Source organism: Mesocricetus auratus, unplaced genomic scaffold (assembly GCF_017639785.1).
Source record: "Mesocricetus auratus isolate SY011 unplaced genomic scaffold, BCM_Maur_2.0 Super-Scaffold_100676, whole genome shotgun sequence".
In the NCBI taxonomy this organism is placed as follows: Eukaryota; Metazoa; Chordata; class Mammalia; order Rodentia; family Cricetidae; genus Mesocricetus; species Mesocricetus auratus.
Window position 1 is genome coordinate 31,307,206 of NW_024429266.1, and position 18,997 is coordinate 31,326,202.

General features: G+C 38.0%; 1 protein-coding gene across 4 annotated transcripts in view; it reads left to right on the forward strand.

Annotated features, from left to right (window-relative positions):
• Rabgap1l (RAB GTPase activating protein 1 like) overlaps positions 1-18,997 on the forward strand; it is a 508,921-nt gene that overhangs the window by 387,468 nt on the left and 102,456 nt on the right. For all 4 annotated transcript variants that reach the window (XM_040737898.1, XM_040737899.1, XM_040737900.1 and 1 more), the window contains one exon: positions 2,818-2,946. In XM_040737898.1, the coding sequence (XP_040593832.1) occupies positions 2,818-2,946 (129 nt within the window). The remainder of the gene's footprint in view (positions 1-2,817; positions 2,947-18,997) is intronic.

Genomic DNA, 18,997 nt, shown 5'->3' on the forward strand with positions numbered 1-18,997 from the left:
TTGAGGCGTCAATTCTACACTTCCAATCTTGGACCTCCTTGTTATGTGGTTGTCATAGCTCGTTTACTTCTTGGTTTCAACTGAGTTAGGCAAACCAATGCTAATAATGTTTTCTTATTGTCATAGCCATCATCGTCATTGTGTGTGTGTGTGTGTGTGTGTGTGTGTGTGTGTGTGTGTGTGTGTGTGTGGTGGGAACATATACAGGCACAGATAGACATCAGAGAATAATTTTGTGAAGTTTGTTCTCTCCTTCCACCTTTACATGGGTGCTAAAGATTAATTAAACTATGGTTTTCAGGCTTACACAGAGTCCTAGTTAGGATTACTATTGCTATGATGAAACACATATTACCAAAAAGGAAGTTGGGGAGGAAAGGGTTTATTTGGCTTACACTTCCACATTGCTGGTCATCATCCAAGGAAGTAAGGACAGGAACTCAAACCAGAGCAGGAACCTCGAAGTAGGAGCTGATGCAGAGTCCATGGAGGTGTACTGCTTACTGTCTTGCTCATCTTGGTTTGCTTAGGCTGTTTTCTTACAAAACTCAGACCACCAGCTCAGGGTTCACAATCAATCACAAATTAAGAAAATATCCTATAGCCAAATCTTTTTTTAAAATTTAAATTAGAAACAAGCTTGCTTCACATATCAATCCCAGCTCCCTCCCTTCCCCTCTTCCCCTACCTACCCCCAGCCTTCTGCCCAATCCCCACTCCATTCCCCAGGGAGGGTGAGGCTCTCCATGGGGGATCTCCAGAATCTGTCATTTCGTTCAGAGCAGGGCCTAGGCCCTCCCCCAAGTGTCCAGGCTGAGAGAGCTTATGAAGATATATTTTCAGTTGGCATTTCCATTTTTCAAATAATTCTATTTTATATCAGTCAAGTTGACATAAAACTGGCCAGTACATATAACAAGTGATTTAGCCATAGGGCCATCTTGTCAGCCTGCCCACAGTGTCTTGAAATGGACAGCCACCAAGTGGCTTGACTTCTGCTATATAGAGACTCAACCTGAGGCAGGCTTCAGCACAACCCTCCTGGGGAGACATACAAAGCATTGCCTTTGAAACTGTGGCTTCCTCCAAGAACTGTATTGGTCTGCATTGCCATTCCCACCTGACTAAATGTCCAAAGTGTGAAGAGAAAGTATTCTTCATTCTCGATTCCTTTGTCCATATATGTGAGCTCAATGGCCAGGCTTGATATTGGGTCTTGAGCAGGTTTAGAAAATCAAGTAATCAAGCTATCACTTGATTTCTCCATCTTTTATGACTTACTCATGTTGTGTATTCAGCAATAGGGTGTCTTACTCACAAGTTCCGGAGGGTTATCAAAAGCAGTAGAAATACCCTGTAATGTTTGTGGGTTCATTGAACCACACTGGATAACAACTCAAAAAGAGGTAACCCATTACTACTACTGGGGCTTTTGTTCACTAGCATGTGGTACCTAATTGGGGTATTGTCCCCTCATTCTAGGACGATTCTATTTAAACTTTTTAAATATATGTATAGGTATTCATTTTAGGTTGCTTCTGCAGTGCTAAGTTTCCATGAGGCCTTTTCAAATGGCCTTTAGTGCTAGCACTCACTCTGCTACCCTGACCTCACACCCTCCCCTATTTGATCCTTCCTGTTCCAGTGTTTTCCTTTCCCCCTTTATATTACTGTATTCTGACTCCCTACCCTTAAAAGAACTCTCCTCCCCCATGGTCTCTTACTAGTTTTCTAACTGCTATGGGTGTTCCAGGTAAAACACACATATCTAAAGGTTGAAAATTTATATTCACATATGAGAGAAAACATGTGAATTAAATGACATCTTTAAAACATTTTATTGTGTGTGTGTTTGTATGTTTTGAGATAAGTGTACTGAAACTCACCATGAGCTGGCCTCAAGCTCATGGTGAACCTACCTACCTCAAACTTCTTAGTATTGGAATTTCAGGCCTGTGCCAATTCCTGGCTAAAATATTTAATTTTCATTTTTACTTATTTCTGTGTACCCTTCTACCTAAATCCTTAGTGTGTATCAGAGATTTTGTCACAATTGTTCTTAATCTTTTACTAGAATATTGCAGAAAATACTGCAAAATCTAGAGAACAAAACCACCCATGATCCTTTTATCTAAGCAAACATTTTTGTTTCTTTTTCTTTCAGTCTTTTTCCTATGTGCAGATATTCTTACTAATTTCCACATGGTGACTTTTTAAAAAGTGAATTTTGAAACAAGTTTTAGTAAGAAGTCAATAGTTAAGTGGTTTGCTTCGTTTACTTGTTAGTGGTATTCTTTAGTTGTTGGATCAGTTTCTTGTATTCTTCACTTGAGCTGCTGTTGTCATTAGTTGAGAAGCAATCTTCCCATTAGGTGTTTATTATGTAACTCTGATGGGCTTTTATTGCTTTGTTTGTGTCTTCAATGACATTTCTAGTGATCTTTAAAATCCTTATCAAAGTAAAGTCACAAATTAATCCAGAGTTCACTCATTTTCTTTTTCTTCCTTTCTGTCTTTGTTTTTCTTTGTTTTTGTTTGTTTGTTTTCTTCTAGCTTGGTAAGCTTTACTGGGATCCACTATTATAACATCCATGTAGTCTGAATTAAATGTTAATTTGTTAATAATTGTCTCTTACATTGCTTTAGGATTTATAATTTTAGCATGTAGCATAGCAATATGTTCTGAATAGTAGAAATACTAGAAGTATCATCTAACAGTATATTCATGAAAATCAACGTTCTTTTTTTGTAACACATTTATTTGTACAATGTGCACAAGCTGAAGTGTGGTAATGTGTCCTGGTGATTGTTTTTCAGACCTCAAAGGAAGACCTCCTGCAGGCTGATTTTGAAGGCGCTTTGAAGTTCTTCAGAGTTCAGCTTCCAAAGAGATACCGGGCAGAGGAGAATGCAAGAAGGTTGATGGAGCAGGCTTGCAATATTAAAGTAAGATCCATAACTTACATATGATAACGGTATATTTTGCATGTAGAATAACATAAGCATAGCAAAGTGTGTTAAACTCCTTGTGTCTGTTGCTGATTTCTGAATATGTTTTAGGGATGTTGCGTACAAATTAGTGTTCTAGATTTTTTTTGTCATCCATGGTGTTGACAGTTGCTCTACCTTTTCGTAGGACTTACAGGAAAAGGTCGACAACTCATATTGTAATAAAAAGGAGGCAAACATTTATCTTCTAGGTGGGGCTCTGGAATGGACTGCTATAATAGTGATTTCCATGGTAGCAGACTTGGTATTTTAGCTTTTGCCATCTGTTTTAAGATTATTTAGGACAGAGCAGGAAAAACATGCCAAGCAGGTCTTTCCCTTTTTCTAAGATACTTACGTAGTTTGAGTCTTGATCTGTATGGTTCTACCTCACATCCACCAGATGACTGCAGGTAGATATGTGTCTGATTAAACAATTCTTATAAATTAACTTAAAATTGAAAGCTATATCCAGACAAATTATAATTACAACGGGATAGCGTGTTTTCTCTAAGACATTTGGAACCAGTTTGCTAATATCAATACTTATGCCTCCAGAATATATTTTCATAGCCATGACATAAATATAATGTTTTATTAGACAGGAAGACAAGTATTAAGGACCTTACATTATTGCAGAAGAAAATAGACAATAAATAATTAACATAATAAATTATTTATGTTAGAAGTTGGTAAGTAGATGTAGAAAAGAAGAAAAAGAAAAGGAAATAGGTGAGTTGTGTTGTTTTTTTTACTAGAATGTAAATGGGAAATGAATGAGACAAAGGATAACTCATGGACATGTCCTGGGGAATAATGTTCCAGGAAGGGAAAAGCCAGTTCAAATGTCTGAAACCAGCTCAGGCCTTGTGAGTTCAAAGGATGACATGTAGGTCAGTAAGCTAGACAAGATTGTGTGGAATCAGAATCGAAGTTAGAGTGCCCATAAGGAGCCAGGACTTGTCAGTTTATTTTGAAGTGGGGGCCCTGGCAGGGAGGAATAATTTGTTCTGGGTTCTGAGAAGATCAAGTCAGCTATAGGGATGGATAAGAATCAGTAAAAATAAGAATGAAGAGCAAACAGAACCTGAAGTAATCCCATGGGCTGATAGTGACCAGCTGAATCAGGTTAGTAACAGTGGAGAAGAAATAGATTGAAAGTGGCAAAAACCTGGGCAAACCCTTTCACTATGTGTAAATACAGCTGTAGGAGGACAAGGCAAGATCATTCTATATTTTGAACTGCTAATTTAATGGTCTTATTACTTAAGATATAATTATATGAACCTAATAAATAATTGATCTGGAGTTTTAGGTACTATTTCCACTGTAGCACTTAAACAAAAGAAAACAAGATCTCACTGTGTAACCTCAGCTGGCCACTATATAAACCAGGCTGGCCTCAAGCTCACAGAGATCCACCTGCCTCTTTTTCCTGAGCTCTTGATTAAAGATGAGTGATACCGTGCCCAGCTTGTAGGCTTGTAAAACTTATCTCAGTATAACTTTGACTTTTAAATCTAACTTATTTTAAAATAAATTACAAATGCCCCAAAGCACAAATCAATGCTGAAAGTAAATAACTGAATATAAAATTGTCTTTCAAATGAACCCAGTATTTTAAAGGATCATTTTCTAAGTACACCCCCTTAAAAAAAAGACCTCTCCAATCCTCATCCTGGATTCTAAGTTTCTAAAGCCTTCATGACTAATTACTTGAGCCGAGCATAGTAACATATAACTATTATCGCAGGAGGATTGAAGCAGGAGGATTGATTCAATTTGTTTGAAGCTCAGGCTAGACACTGTTAAAATACCTTTTATCTCAAAACACAAACCCAAAAGACAGACAGGCAGATGGACGGACAGACACAATGTGTGTGTGTATATGTTCGCATGCACACACATGTATTGATTGGCTGAATTAATGTCAATTATGTTTACTCATAGACTTTGAAGTTGTATTCCAAAGGGCTGGGAACTGTTAACTGAGTTTTGTAGGAAGTAAATTTTTTTTTTTTTTTTTTTTTTGGTTTTACGAGACAGGGTTTCTCTGTTTTGGAGGCTGTCGGTCCAGCCTGACCTCGAACTCACAGAGATCCGCCTGCCTCTGCTTCCCGAGTGCTGGGATTAAAGGCGTGTGCCACCAACGCCCGGCTAGGAAGTAAATTTGAAATCGGTTTTAGCTGCTGGTTATAGTTACCAAGATTATGTTTACTTTCGAAGTTAACAAATATACACCAGGCTTGGTGACACATACTTGTGTCACCAAGTCTTGGCACTTGGGAGGCAGATGCAGGTGTCTCTCTATGAGTTTAAGGGCAGCCTGATTAGGCCAGCCAAGACTACATAGTGAGACTCTTGTTTAAAAAAAAAAATAACAAAAGTAACATACAAAAGGCAATGGTAACCTGAAAGAAAGAAGTTAGGGAGGGAAGATGAGGTACTGGGTGCCTATTTTGCACCAGGAGCTATGCCAGAGAGCTCGGGAAATAAGGATTAAAATGGAACCCCGGGGGATTAAAAGAGGTAAACAGGCTTGGGAAGGATGCAGAAATCCATAGGAGAGGAGAATGCACAGGTATCCAAGACTTAACTGTAGGTACTATCAGAGGTTAGGGTGAGAGAGGGCTGGGGTGTGCACTGGGTGAGGGGATCAGGAGGCTAGCAAATTAAGTGGAAGCCATGGGAAGCAATCTGGGTTTTAACTTGAGAGATTTTGAATAAAAGACAGAAATGACTAGATTTATGTTTTAGACATGTCATTCTAGCTGCTGTGTGGAGAAATGCACTGACAGATGCCTTATTAGATGTTGGTGATGGCACTTTTCAGGCACTGTTGCAGTAATCGAGCGAGGAGTGACTTGATTGAGTGGTACGGTCTGGAGAGAGACAGAAAGTAGAGATTAAAGAGATAGAACCAGCAGACTGGTTAAAGGAGCACTAGGACAGGGGAAGAGTGCCAGTGAAGGTACTTAGCATTCCTGTGTTGGCACCTTGATAGTGATCACACTCGGGAATAAGGCAAGAGAACAAATTATGGCTGGTAATGAGTTAAGATGTGTTGGGTGTTTATAGCCCTACACCCATATTCAAATAAGCAGTATATCCAGGATTCAGGTGGATATTGAAGTAAGAGGTGAGCTAAAAATGGAAGTCATAGTCTGTCATTTCATCCATGGCAGGGCCTAGACCCTCCCCCAAGAGTTCAGGGTGAGAGTGCATCTCACATTGTTGGATGGGAGTCCAAAGTCCATGTGTATACTGATAAATACTGATCTCCTGCCCAAGGCTCAATAGATTACCTAGGCCATAGGATTGTAGGCTGGCACTCCCTAGATCTATGTCTAAAATCCATATATGAGAGAATACATGCCATGTTTCTCTTTTTGTGACTGCACCCTTCCTGGGGAAATGAGGGGATATGGGGGAGCGTTGGGGGAGGGCACAGGAGGAGAGGAGGGAAACGAAGAAGGACCTGGAACTGACTTGTGAAGCAACCTTGTTTCTAATCTAAATTTAAATTTAAAAAGAAAAATTTAAAATAAAAAAATAAAAGATACCAGGACACAAATTATTGAAACAGAGATTTAAAAAAATACATAGAATCTAAACAAAAAGGAAGTCATAGCATTAAAGCATTAAAACCATAGAGTATCACATAAAGAGTGATACAAGGTACTCAGAGAAAAGGGTTGAGAATCAATGTATAACATAAAAAATAAACTGCAGATGGCAGTGGGCAAAACTAAAAAGGCAGGAGAAACTCAGAAGAATATGACATGTGAATTTTAAGGGTTAAGGCATTGTTATCAAGAAAATATATTTGAGCTCCTGGGTTCTATCTTCTGCACAAGATTCGGAAGCTGAAGAGGACAAGATAACCGAGTATCAGTGTTGGCTAGAAGTCATGTAAGGTACTGAGAATTGGAAAGTGGACTCTGTACAATACTCAATGATCACTACATTAAAGGATGCTCTTAGAGGAAGCAGTTTTAGTGCAGTGAAGTATAAGCCAGTCATCAAAAGGATAATTAGGAAGTGAGTAAATGGAGGAATGAAGATGGACACTGTTTCTAAATCCAAAGAATATGAGGCTAAGCAAAAGCAAGTATGCTCTCTAAACTCATGGAACTTTCAGTGTCGTATAGAAGATTTTCATAAGATAACCATGTTAGTAATAAAGTTATGGGGATTGGAATGTGTCTGTAGAGTGTGTGTCATTGTCCTAGTTACTTCTCTTGTGTATGATAGAATACCCAAGAGAAAACAACTTAAAGAAAGAAGGGTTTATCTTAGCTTCTAGTCTCAGAGATATAGTCCATCATGACATAGCAGTAGGAAGGAAAGGCATGCATGTAGGAACCAGAAGGATGAATGGTCACATTTCATCCACACTCAAGAAGTAAGAGTGAGAACAAGAAGTGGGGCCATGCTATGAAGTCTCAAGGCCCATGTCCAGTGACCTACTTCCTCCAGGAAGGCTTCACTTTCTAAAAGTTCACAACCTTCTCAAGCATTACCACTAGCTGGGTACCAAGTATTCAGACACACAAGCTTTTAGGGACATTTCACATTCAAACTACCTCTAGCATGCACTAAGTCCTGAATCCAAGCCGCAGCACCACATAAACCAGGTGTGGCAGTATATACCTATAACCCCTGAACTCATGACATAAAGGTAGAGACAGAATGATCAGGCAAAATTCATATGCAGCTCCATAGTGATTTCTCGGCTATCCTGAGATACATGAGCCCCTATCCCAAAAACAAAGTAAATAAAAAATGAACTATATTTACAAGTAAGACTATTGTCCAGAAAAACAATAACAAAAGTATATGAGAGCAAAGAAAACAACCCTGCTTTTTTGTTTTGTTTTGTTTTCTAAGGTTTCCCTCTGTAGCCCTGGCTGTCCTAGAACTTGCTCTGGCCTCAAACTCACAAAAATCTGCTTGCCTCTGCCTCCTGAGTGCTGAGATTAAAGGTGTACTTCACCACCACCAGTCCACAAATCTTATTTTTTAACTCAGTAATTTAGGGAGTGTTTTCTAGGCCTGAGATGACAGAGGCATTCCAGAGTGGGGGAATCTTGTGTACAGAACCTGTGAAAGGAGAGAGTATAATAACTTTGAGAAACTAAGAGAGGGTCAATGCGACTTAGTGCCCAAAGTTATGAGGATATGAGACCACAACTCTCTCTCTACCTACCAATAGAGAGGGACCCACAGAAAGAGAAAAAGTTGAAGATTCAATAAGGAGAAAGAAATACATCAAGAGTGAAGGGCCTCCAAAGAAGCAGAGAGTCATCTTAGAAGAATAGGTCTTTTTTTCCATTACAGTGGGGGAAAATAAACAAGGAATGATGAGTAAAGGCCATTGTATAATTTAGTGAGGAAGAAACAGGAGCTGTTCCATCAGAATCTCTGTGTTATTTCTGTTAAGCAGGACCTAGAATGAAGGGACTGTAGTAGAATAAGAAGTCTGAAGCATGTAGAAAAGCAAATTTTTAGGCATTGTAGAAAAACAAAAGAATTGCTGGTCTGTATAATTAAAGATAACGAATCTGTATTAGCAAAATTTAAATGTTTTGTGGTTTCTCTAGAAACCTTTGATGGTATAAATGTATATTTGTAGAAAGGAAAAAGTTATTTCAACATTAGTTGAAGTTTGTCAGTATGAGGCAAAGAAATGGCAATGATTTGTTAGTAAGATGTATCTTGGATAAGGAGACAAGAGGAAAGAGAAAAGGAAGCATCCCTGATTCGCAGCTCCTGGTGTAAATAGTCCTGCTCCAGCTAATTTTAATCTACCAGTGACTTAATGGCCATATCACTTAATTTCCAAATATTGGCAGTCATTCACCTATGCTGATAGCTGCTGTCTCCAGCTCATCCAAGGGTCAAGAAGATGAGGCTAGTGGCAGGAGAGTGGTCAACATAATGGATACTGAAGTCTCACTAAAAAGAAAGTGAAGACAGACTGGGACTTAGTGTCTGGAAAAGGAAGAGTACAACAAAGACTGTTGAACTCCATGGATAGAAAGAATAGTACTTGTAGACTGAGTTGATTAAATGACCTATTTGTAGTTACTCAAGGAATAAATTTTTTTCAAAAATTCTTACAGGTAGTTTTCTGATACCATTATCAAAATCATTTGGTTTTCAGCTCAAGTTAATTGGTTGCAATAAAACCATGCTAGTTGCTCTTGGCATTCCAAATCAGGTACCATTATATGCTTCTCTTTGTCCTAACAATGGGGTCCTCGTTGCTACTGATTTGTGATGATCACATGTCCAAAACTTTGAAATGTGTAAGGAAGAATAAGCAAAAATGACAGAGGCAAATAAGTGTATGGGGAGTGAATGAGGAGGCCCCTGCTGGCTAATCGGAAAATCCTAACCTGGCCCGTGGCTTATACACCAGAATTATCGTCCTATTCCAATGGCAAGATGTTACCATGGTAACTGATTGCCTCAGAAAATTCTAAACTATGTTCTAGTTTAATTACCTGTGTACTGAGCTAGTCAATTTCCAATCTTCCAAAATAGATGAATACAATTTGATTTTAACCTTCATAAACCATTATTTTAATGATAGTGGTGAATTCTTCTACCTTTTTTCCCCTCTGAGAACTCCATCCATATTTGTAACCATGAATTTTAATTCATTTGAAAATTAAATATCTTTACTCTAGAGCAAAACTATAAAGAAAATTAATATTTAGACCAATTTGCTTCTAACTTCTTCATGCTATTTGCCATTTATTGCTAGCCCTCGTTGTTGTATGTGAATAAAAATGCACTCTCCTAAATAGAGGTTTCCTTTGAATTATCAGACGCCACATAGAAGCTTTGGTTAATTTCATGGATCCACATTCTCTACCTTATGTGCAATATTTAAGAGGTTCTTTTATTATTTTTATTCTTTTATTTCATGAAACTGTGTCTAGTGTTTTTGTTCTATGAAGACCTCTCTGTAACATGGACAAACACCCTTGGGACATTTTGCTTAAAACTCTGTAATCCCTTGCTGGAGCAATGTTCATTACATTTTCAGATACAGCAGTGTGATAATTAGTAACTGATAACGAAGCAATTTATCAACACATTCCCTGTTTTTTTGTTTGTTGGTTGGGTTTTTGAGACTTCCAAATAGGGTTCCGAATCCTCATTGCGCCTCAGAGCTGGGGCATTGTTTTGTTTTCTCCCAAGAAACAAGGAGCAGGTAAGTGTTGGGTATTGTCTGAAATGATTGAAGATGTAGATGTATGCTGTTCTTAAGTGATTACCGGGCATGAGCTCCTATGTTTGATTCTGCATTTCATCTTTACCCGTGTGTCTACTTCTGCCAGTTAATTAAAAAGAAAGCCATGTAGACATTTAAAATTTAACTTGATGGGTGAACTGTGCATTCTATCATGAATTATTCTACATATACATCTTTAAATGCCTTTACCCACAGAAAATAAGATAAATAGATACAAAAACTGGCTTTTATATATGGTTGTTTCTTCTTTAGAGAAAAATAGTAAACCACAGGAATACTGTTTTGTACCCTTGTGTACAAATCCAAATTGGTACTGTGTTTTCCTTGCACACAATTAACAAAAAGAAGGAACGCCAGAATTGTTTTTTCATCTAGTAGTTTCCCTGTCTCTAGAAACTTTATTTTGCTTCTATCTTATTCTTTTCTAGCAATCTTTTAAAGCCTCAGTAAGATTAATGGTCGTGCTTTAAAAGGGAGTTTTCATATCTCTTCATATACCATTCTGAAGTGTTAAACCAGTTGTTATGATTTATATTTACCAATGCTGAAAAATAGACTTAGGGCTTTTCTTTAATTGAGAACAGCAGATAACTTCCCCATAACTATTTATGATAAAATTCACATTTCTTTGAGATATATTTTATTCTTGTTTTATTTCACATTAAAATTATATTTTAATTGTGCTTAATAACTTGACTTGGGAATCTGATTTGTGCAGAAAAATAAATATAGTATTCTTCTGTCTCCTGTAGATTTCTCAATGTAAACAATTTGATATGTTCTTTTAGCTAAAAATAAAAATAAAATAAAGTGTCCTATTATTTAGACTAAGTTCGTTTAAGAAGGAGTGACTTTGGTTCCTGGGAGCTCAGTAAAGATGTTCCTCAACTTAAGATGAGATATATGAATATGAGTCCATCATAAGGTTGCAAATATCACTAATTAAAAAGAACAAATCCAGAATACTTAACCTACTGAAACAAACAGCTTAACAGCACACTACACTTTAGAGTACTGCTTCTTTGCCCTTTGAGTCTCTGGCTAGCTGGGAAGTGTATTATGAGAATTTAACACATACCATTCACCAGAGTAAAGGTCAAATTTAAAATTCAAAACTGTAAACATGGTTTCTACTGAATATGCATTGCTTATATGCCACAGTACAATTGAAAAGTACTTTCAGTTTAAATTGGGAGCTGTCTGTAGTCCAGACACTTAGCCACAATGGTTTTGGGTACCAGTGCCTCTAGTTAGATGCAAAATGTGATCACATTGTATATACTATGCTATTATTTATAGTCTCGTTTCCCTACATCTTCAGTCCATTTGGCATTTCACTGGTAAGCATATAGTCTTTCCACCATTTCAAGTATGAAGCCAAATGTTTAAGGAGAGATGCAAACAGGAGGAAGAGAAGAGGGCACGATAATAAAATAAGTAGTTATCTTATTGGCAAGCAATCTGAATCTAGTACCCTGGATAGCTACTTATTTTATTACCAGACCCTCTTCTCTTCCTCCTGTTTACATCTCTCCTTAAACATTTGGTTTCATACTTGAAATGGTGGAAAGACTATATAGATGAGCACAGCACCCCAAAAAGAAAATGTTTGTTATTCACATATCTCAGATAGTTGCTTGTTAAATTTTATGAAGTTCCACTCAAAGAGAAACTACTAAGAGAAAAAGTTCTGTCCCTCAAAGGGCCTGATTGAGTGGGGAATCCTCTGGCTTGGGGACTTCCTATTGCTACCATCAATGGGAACACAGCCATCTGTTTCATCTAGAATGTCTGTCCTTGGTATTTTCTCTTTCCCCCACCTGTGAACATGCTTAGTAAGGCACACAGCATGTCTGTGCCTGGGGTTTCTGAAAAGACTAAATCACAGAGTCCTGACCTAATGAATGGACCAGTCCCCTGATTGCTTCATTAAGATGGCATTATTGAGAGATGGTAGAAAGTAAGGAGGTGGGGGCTGAAGAGATGGCTCAGTGGTTTAAAGCACTTGTCGCTCTTGGAGAGGATCTGTAGGAAGCACAGAAGTTCTTGTGCTCACAGAGAAGCACTAGGGAAAATAGGAATATTAAAAATACAGGGTTGTCTCTTCAAAGAGCTAGAGGCGTATAACCTGTTTTCTGCTCAGAAGACTGAGAGTGGATAAGGTTAATGGCCTGGTGATATTTGTGCCGTGTGACCCACACCATGTCAGAATTTCTAGAGTCTAGGGAGAAAGCCTAGACTCTTATAGTGACTTGTTTTTCTCAGTCAATCTATAAAACCTATCTTTATGGAAGATGTCACATGTAGTCAATCTATAGAACCCATCTTTGTGGAAGATGTCATATGAACTTTACAAAGAGTTTTGATGTAGTCATGTCTTAAGCTATATTGTTCACATGGGATTGAGTTAATTGTCACCGGGAAAATTTTCACCAAATTGTACTGTGCTTAAATATGCATAAAATAAAGTCCTCAGGGTCAGACTTTTGAAGTGTGAACCAACACCAGCTACTAAGTCATATTGAACCAAGCTTCTTCCCTCACATGGTTGGTTACTCTGCTGGCCTTACTGATCACAGAGATACCTCCCCACCCCAAAACATACATACAATGACCCAGTTTCAATTCCCAGCTTCCACATGATGACTCAAACATCTGTAATTTCAGTTTCAGGGAATCTGATGCCCTCTTCTTGCCTGCATATGTGCTGCATAGACTTAATTCAGGTATAATATTCATATGCATAAAAGAATAAATCTAAAAATTTTTATTCAAAAACAAAATAGGATGAGGGACCTGATTGGGGAAAGTGTGTAATCAGGGGTAGACCCTTGGAAGATGTATCTTGTCCCTGCCCCTTTTCTCTGGGTGCTTTCTGGCTGCTGTGAGGTAGGAAGTTCTATTCACCATACATCTGCTGCCGTAATCACTTGCTGCAGAACTAACCAAGAATCAACAGAACCAAGGATTGTGAATGAGCGTCTCCAAAACTACAAACTGAAATAGCTTCCCGCTCATGTTGTCTTTAAGGGTTTGGTCATAACAAGAAAAAACTAAAATATTGCTTAAGGGATTGCTCGTCCCATTTGTAGTATGTAGTTCATTCAATTTCTTTCAAGATCTTACTGGTGAGTTGGACCGTTGTATTGAAAAGGAATCTTAGAATACAAATCATACAAAGAGGTATCACAGTTAACTAACAGAATCTTCTGTTACTCAGTTTGGCACAAGTTCAATACCTGTCTCAATGTTGTCTATGTGTATTTTAAGCTCCATCCAGGCATAGCACAATCCCCTGTTATTCCTTACCTGAGGATCACTGTACTCTCTACTATCTCTTGGTACTTTTGTCCTAAAAAGTTTAGGCTAAAATTTTTCACATGTATTTGTTTTATAAAGTTCCACTTAAAAGCAAATAAACCACTAGAGAGGAAAGTCCCGCTCCCATCTCTTTCCCTCCCATCCTCTGTACCTTGTCTTTCTCTCTCTTTTCTCATTCCCTATATTTCCATCTCTCCCTTAGTTTCTGATGTCTAACAGCTACCATTTTTATGTCTGTATGCATTTAATTTTCTTTTTGCTATGATGACCATAACAAGAATCTTACACAGCTTACGAGTCTCAAGCAACAGAAATTTATTTTCCTAAAGTCCTGGAGACTAGATGCCTAAGATCAAGGGATCATCAGAATTGGTTTTTGAGAGGATTCTTTCAATGGCACACAGTGGTCACCTTTTTGTACCTTTACGTTGTCTCCTCTTGTCTGTATGTTCTGTGTCCTGACTTCTTTTTACCGGAACACAAGTCACTTTAGAATAGGAAACACCTTGTTAGAATTTAATTCCTATGTAAAGGCTTTATGTTCAAAAACATTCAGACACACTGGAGAGTTAGGGCTTCAAAACATAAATTTGCCTGTAGACTTCTTTCATAGTCAGTTGAATGTAAATGTCTTCTTGATTTCTCTGGACATATTCTTCTATAACTGAGCGTGAGTCTTAGAAACTCTGAGCTGTACCTCCAGTATCTGCTAACACATTGTAGTTTCCTATTTTTGTCAGCATATGCAAGTTCTCCAATTTTCTCTCACACCCTCAGATTATCTGAAAGATCCTACTTTTTTCACAACTCCACCCCCACTTCTATCAGCCCACTTGTTTGGCAAAGAATTTCAGCTAGTGTGCATGTTAGCTGAAAGTTCGAATTTACCCCAGTGCCTTCTATTATTGTGACTTTCCTGCATGAACTTACTTATAGTACTTAATACCTCATAACTCTCCCCCCCAATTCCTTTCTTTACCTGAAAGAGAGGCAGTGAATTTTACAAGTAAATGTCTTACATCCAGTGGAAGAAGAATGAGTATTTTAAGCAAGCACATGGTTTGAATAAAATGTTTTACCCAATTTTAGAATAGCCATTATTTTAAAAGTTTGTGGCAGACATTATCCACAAAAGTGGAGGTTTTGAAGAAAGGTGTCTGTCTGATGGAGTAGGATTATTTGGGAACATTCAGAATTTATTATTTCCAGCTGCTCATTGTTGTCTGGACTCTGGTAACTGTCTTGTACTCATCTCTGCCTTTACTTCCTGTCTCCTCCAGTTTTCTCTACATACTACCTCCTATGTGCACATTAGGCAGGCTCTCTCCCACTCAGGGCATCACCAGTCTGGGGGGAAACTCATCTGATCACTCCTCAGGGCAGAGAAAACTTCTGAGGGATATCCCCTCACACCATTCAGCTCAACACGTTTACTCTCAGTCCATACCAGGATGCCAGGCTCTTGTCACAAACTGTCTCTTCTGCCTAGAATACTTCCTTCTGCAGAGTTCCAGAAGAAGGCAAGGATTTTAGAGGCAGACCCATTAAGGTTTGATGTTGTTTCTAGTTCTTATTGACTAAGGGATCCTGAGAAAGCTACTGAATCTCCTTGAACATGATGAGTTCCTAATGTGAAATAAGGCCAATGCCACCACACAGGAGACTGTTAGAATTATTAAGTTAAGCAGATATGTGAAGTGCTGGTTCAGTTATTTTCCTATTTCTTCCCATAGCCATGTGGTCAGCAAACCCATTTACTTTTTAAGACCAGATCATATGCTGTCCCCTCTGGGAACCTAGACTGTTATTAAACTGTTATTTATTCTGACGCTGCAATTCCTCCATGTGACCCATGATGGGTAAGAATGTATTTTCCTGAAGTCGTGTTAGTGTAATTCGAGTCTTAGTTTTCCTCCTTACCATCTCTGGCCGGTCTCTTGGGCTCACCATTTCAATTTTCTCTTCCATAAAAATGGAGATGATGAAGAAGATTGCTGTGCAGATTACATGAGAGTTCTATAGGCAAGAAAGAAGCATTGCAGAAAGAAGTGTGTAGACTTTAACATTTAATATTTCTGTAATAGTTTTGAGTCAATCTCATTGTAAGGGATTGCATTCCTGTCTTGCTTCTGTCTTGCTTCTCTTAGATTGTATGTCCAGCCTAACATCTGCCATAGTTAGAAGTCCACCTACTACTTGTTTATACTTATTTATTTAACAAATCCTGTTTGTAGGATCTAAAAAATTTTGAGCTTCAAATTTTCCCTGAAAGGATTGATTGTTTGCCTTTTGGTAAGATCAAGGGTTATTTTTCCTGAAAATCATGATGGAAATAATTAGAACCCCCACCCCACCCCCACCATGTGTAATATAGCCTTATTTGCTATAGAAACATGAAATAAAAAATGAAATTAGGGTCTGGAAATGTAACTCATTTGGTATTCTAGTATGTATGAAGCCCTGGGTAGATCCGCACCGCTACATAAACCAGGAGTGGTGGTGCATACATGTAATCTCAGCTTGTATGAGTAGAGGCAGAAGTTTAACTTGGTTACCCTTGGCTTCATGGTGAACTTGAAAGCAGCCTGGTCTTCATGATCCAAATTTTAGTGACTTTTGTTTCTTGAGTATGTATGTATATAAGTATGTATGCGTGTGTGTGTGTGTGTGTGTGTGTGTGTGTGTGTGCGCGTGTGTGTGCGCGCGCGTGCATGTGTAAGTTAGTGGACAACCTTGGTTGTCATTCTTCAGGAGCTAGACCTTGTCTTTTGAAGTAGAGTCTTCCATGGGCCTGGAACTTAACAGTTAGACTAGTCTGATTAGTCAACAAGCCCACTTGCTTCCAACCCCCAGCATGCGGATTACAAGCATGCACCACCTAACCAGCTTTTTTGCATGTGTTCTGGATATCAAACTCAGGTCTTCATGTTTGCATATAGAGCTTGTTACCAGCTAAGTTGTCTCTCTAGTCCCTAATGATTTTTACCAGAAACTAATCCAGAACCTGCCATAAGAGAATGAGGAGTTGGAGTGGACACATGAAATTATATAATGTATTCTCAGTTTAGAGAAGAATACTGTTGGAAATAGGAAACATCAGTTGTTTTTGTCGAAGGCACTATGTTATTTAGCATTAATTTTGCAATGATAACATAGCAGTTATATCCTGTTTTTTTGGAAGCCTAGTATAATTATCATTTAATCACCAAAATAATGTCAAAAGTGGATACTCTCACTGATAAAATTTTATACATTGGCAAGGAATGTTAAATCCCTAGCAAAAGCTACTTAGCTAATAAATAAGAGAGCCAAATTTTACATCTAGTCCATGTAGTTCTAGCATCTGGTTTACTACCTCTCTCAGGCTTTGTTTGTATTTATCTAAACCTGCAGTACATAATTATAGAAAAAAGTCAGTTTTTCAAATTTGTTTAATATCAACAGTGTTTAATCAATCACTTAATGTAGTTAAACTACTCTAATGCAACAAGATTATGTTGTTATATAATTTATTCTTCATTACTTATCACTTAATGTTTATTATGTCCTACTACTTCAGTGGCATTCTGCTTAGCAATGATGACAGAAAACATTCCTGTTTTCCTGAAGTTTGCAGGGTAACAGAGAAGACATATAACACAAAAACAATATATACTATTACAAATAATGATGAAAGGAAGGGAAAGAGGACGTTGTTAACAGACAAAAATAATAATGTAATCTAATTTAGGTTAAGGAATAAAGAAAAAGAAACCTTTCTGAAAAGGTGATATTTTAAATTTAAGCCCCAAATGGTTACTAGGACCCCACCAGCCGAGGATGAGTTAAGAATATACTTGAGGTCCAGGAGGATGACTCAGTGGGTGAAGGCCTTGCCTTGCCACCAAGCTGATGGCCAAGCTCCACACCAGGAACCCACATGATTACAGGAGAGAACTGACTTCTACAAGTTGTCCTCTGACCTCCTCACATACACCGTGGCAACATGGATTTGCCTCCCACTACCCCCATACACACAAAATGAATAAAAATAAATGGAGAAAAATTAAGCTCATTACTAGAATAATTTTTTCCTTGTAAATAAAACATTTTGGAGTCAATTAAGTTCTTTTGTCTAGACAGATGAATGCTTTTAGACAGATCAAGTTAGAGAAGAAGAGAAGTGTATCACAGAGAAGAACAGAATTTCCAGAATTTTCTAGGGGACATGAAATAGATACAAAAACAATCCTGGAACCATGAAATAGTTTGAAAGGAACAGTTTAGAAACTACCTCTCTTAGCTGCTGGACTAGCATATGCCTATGATACTATCTGGAGACTGAAGCAGGAGTGTCATATCTTTGAGGCCAGTGTGGTAAAAAAAAAAAAAAAAAAAAAAAAAAAAGCTGTTAGGATGGTGAGATGAGCCAGTAGGTACTTGTTGCCAAGCCTGAAAACCCAAATTTGAATCCCCTGGACCCACATACTGGAAGGAGAGACCCAGCTCCTACAAGTTGTCCTTTGATTGCAATACTCACACCCTGATACACACATAGATTCACACAGACACAATGAATAAATTAAACGTGAATATAAAATTTCAACAGAAACCACCCTTTTTATTTTGGATACTAAGGTTTAGAATGTGCTATTAATCTGCTTAGTTGACTCCCCATGGGAGGCCTTACCCTCTCTGAGAGTGGGGGTGGGATGGGAGGGAGGAGGAAGTGGTTGGTATATAAAGTGAATAAAAATTTAAAAGAGAAAAAGAATGTGCTGTTTTCAAGCATATCAGCAGGACACAGAAGAGCTCATCCTTTAGTCAAAGAAGGTAATGTAAGATTGTGAGGTAATGATTGAGATTGTGAGACCTGGTCAGAAATAAATTCAAGATTCTGATTTCTAAGTGGCAAGAATCAGAGAGCATCATTCTTCTCCCTTCAGAATCACACAGATGTGCTAGGAGAACAAAACAGAAAGAATGAAATCCTTGTCTTCAAAAAGAGTAGGAGATATATGCAGCCCCAAACTCCATAGCATGTCAAATGGCAGAGAAGTACAGTTGATAAAGATGCCCACAGCTATGTATCTCAGACAAAGATGACAGAATTCTCAGAGAAGCAAAATCAGCAATGTCTACAGGAGCATCCTAGGCCTTGAGTATACTTAAAGAAGAAGCCTGACAGAGGGCTCAATGAATATTCATCCAAATAACATTGAAAATAAGACATGTCTTTAATCCCAGCACTCAGGAGGCAGAGGCAGGCAGATTTCTGTAAGTTTGAGACCAGCTTGGTCTACAGAGTGCCTTTCAGGACAGCCAAGGGTACACAGAGAAACACTGTCTCAAAAAACCAAAAACAAAAACAAACAAGACCAAAAGAGTAAAGATTGTATCTTTAATGTTAAGCAAGGTCAAATCTTGGAAATAAAACTTAAG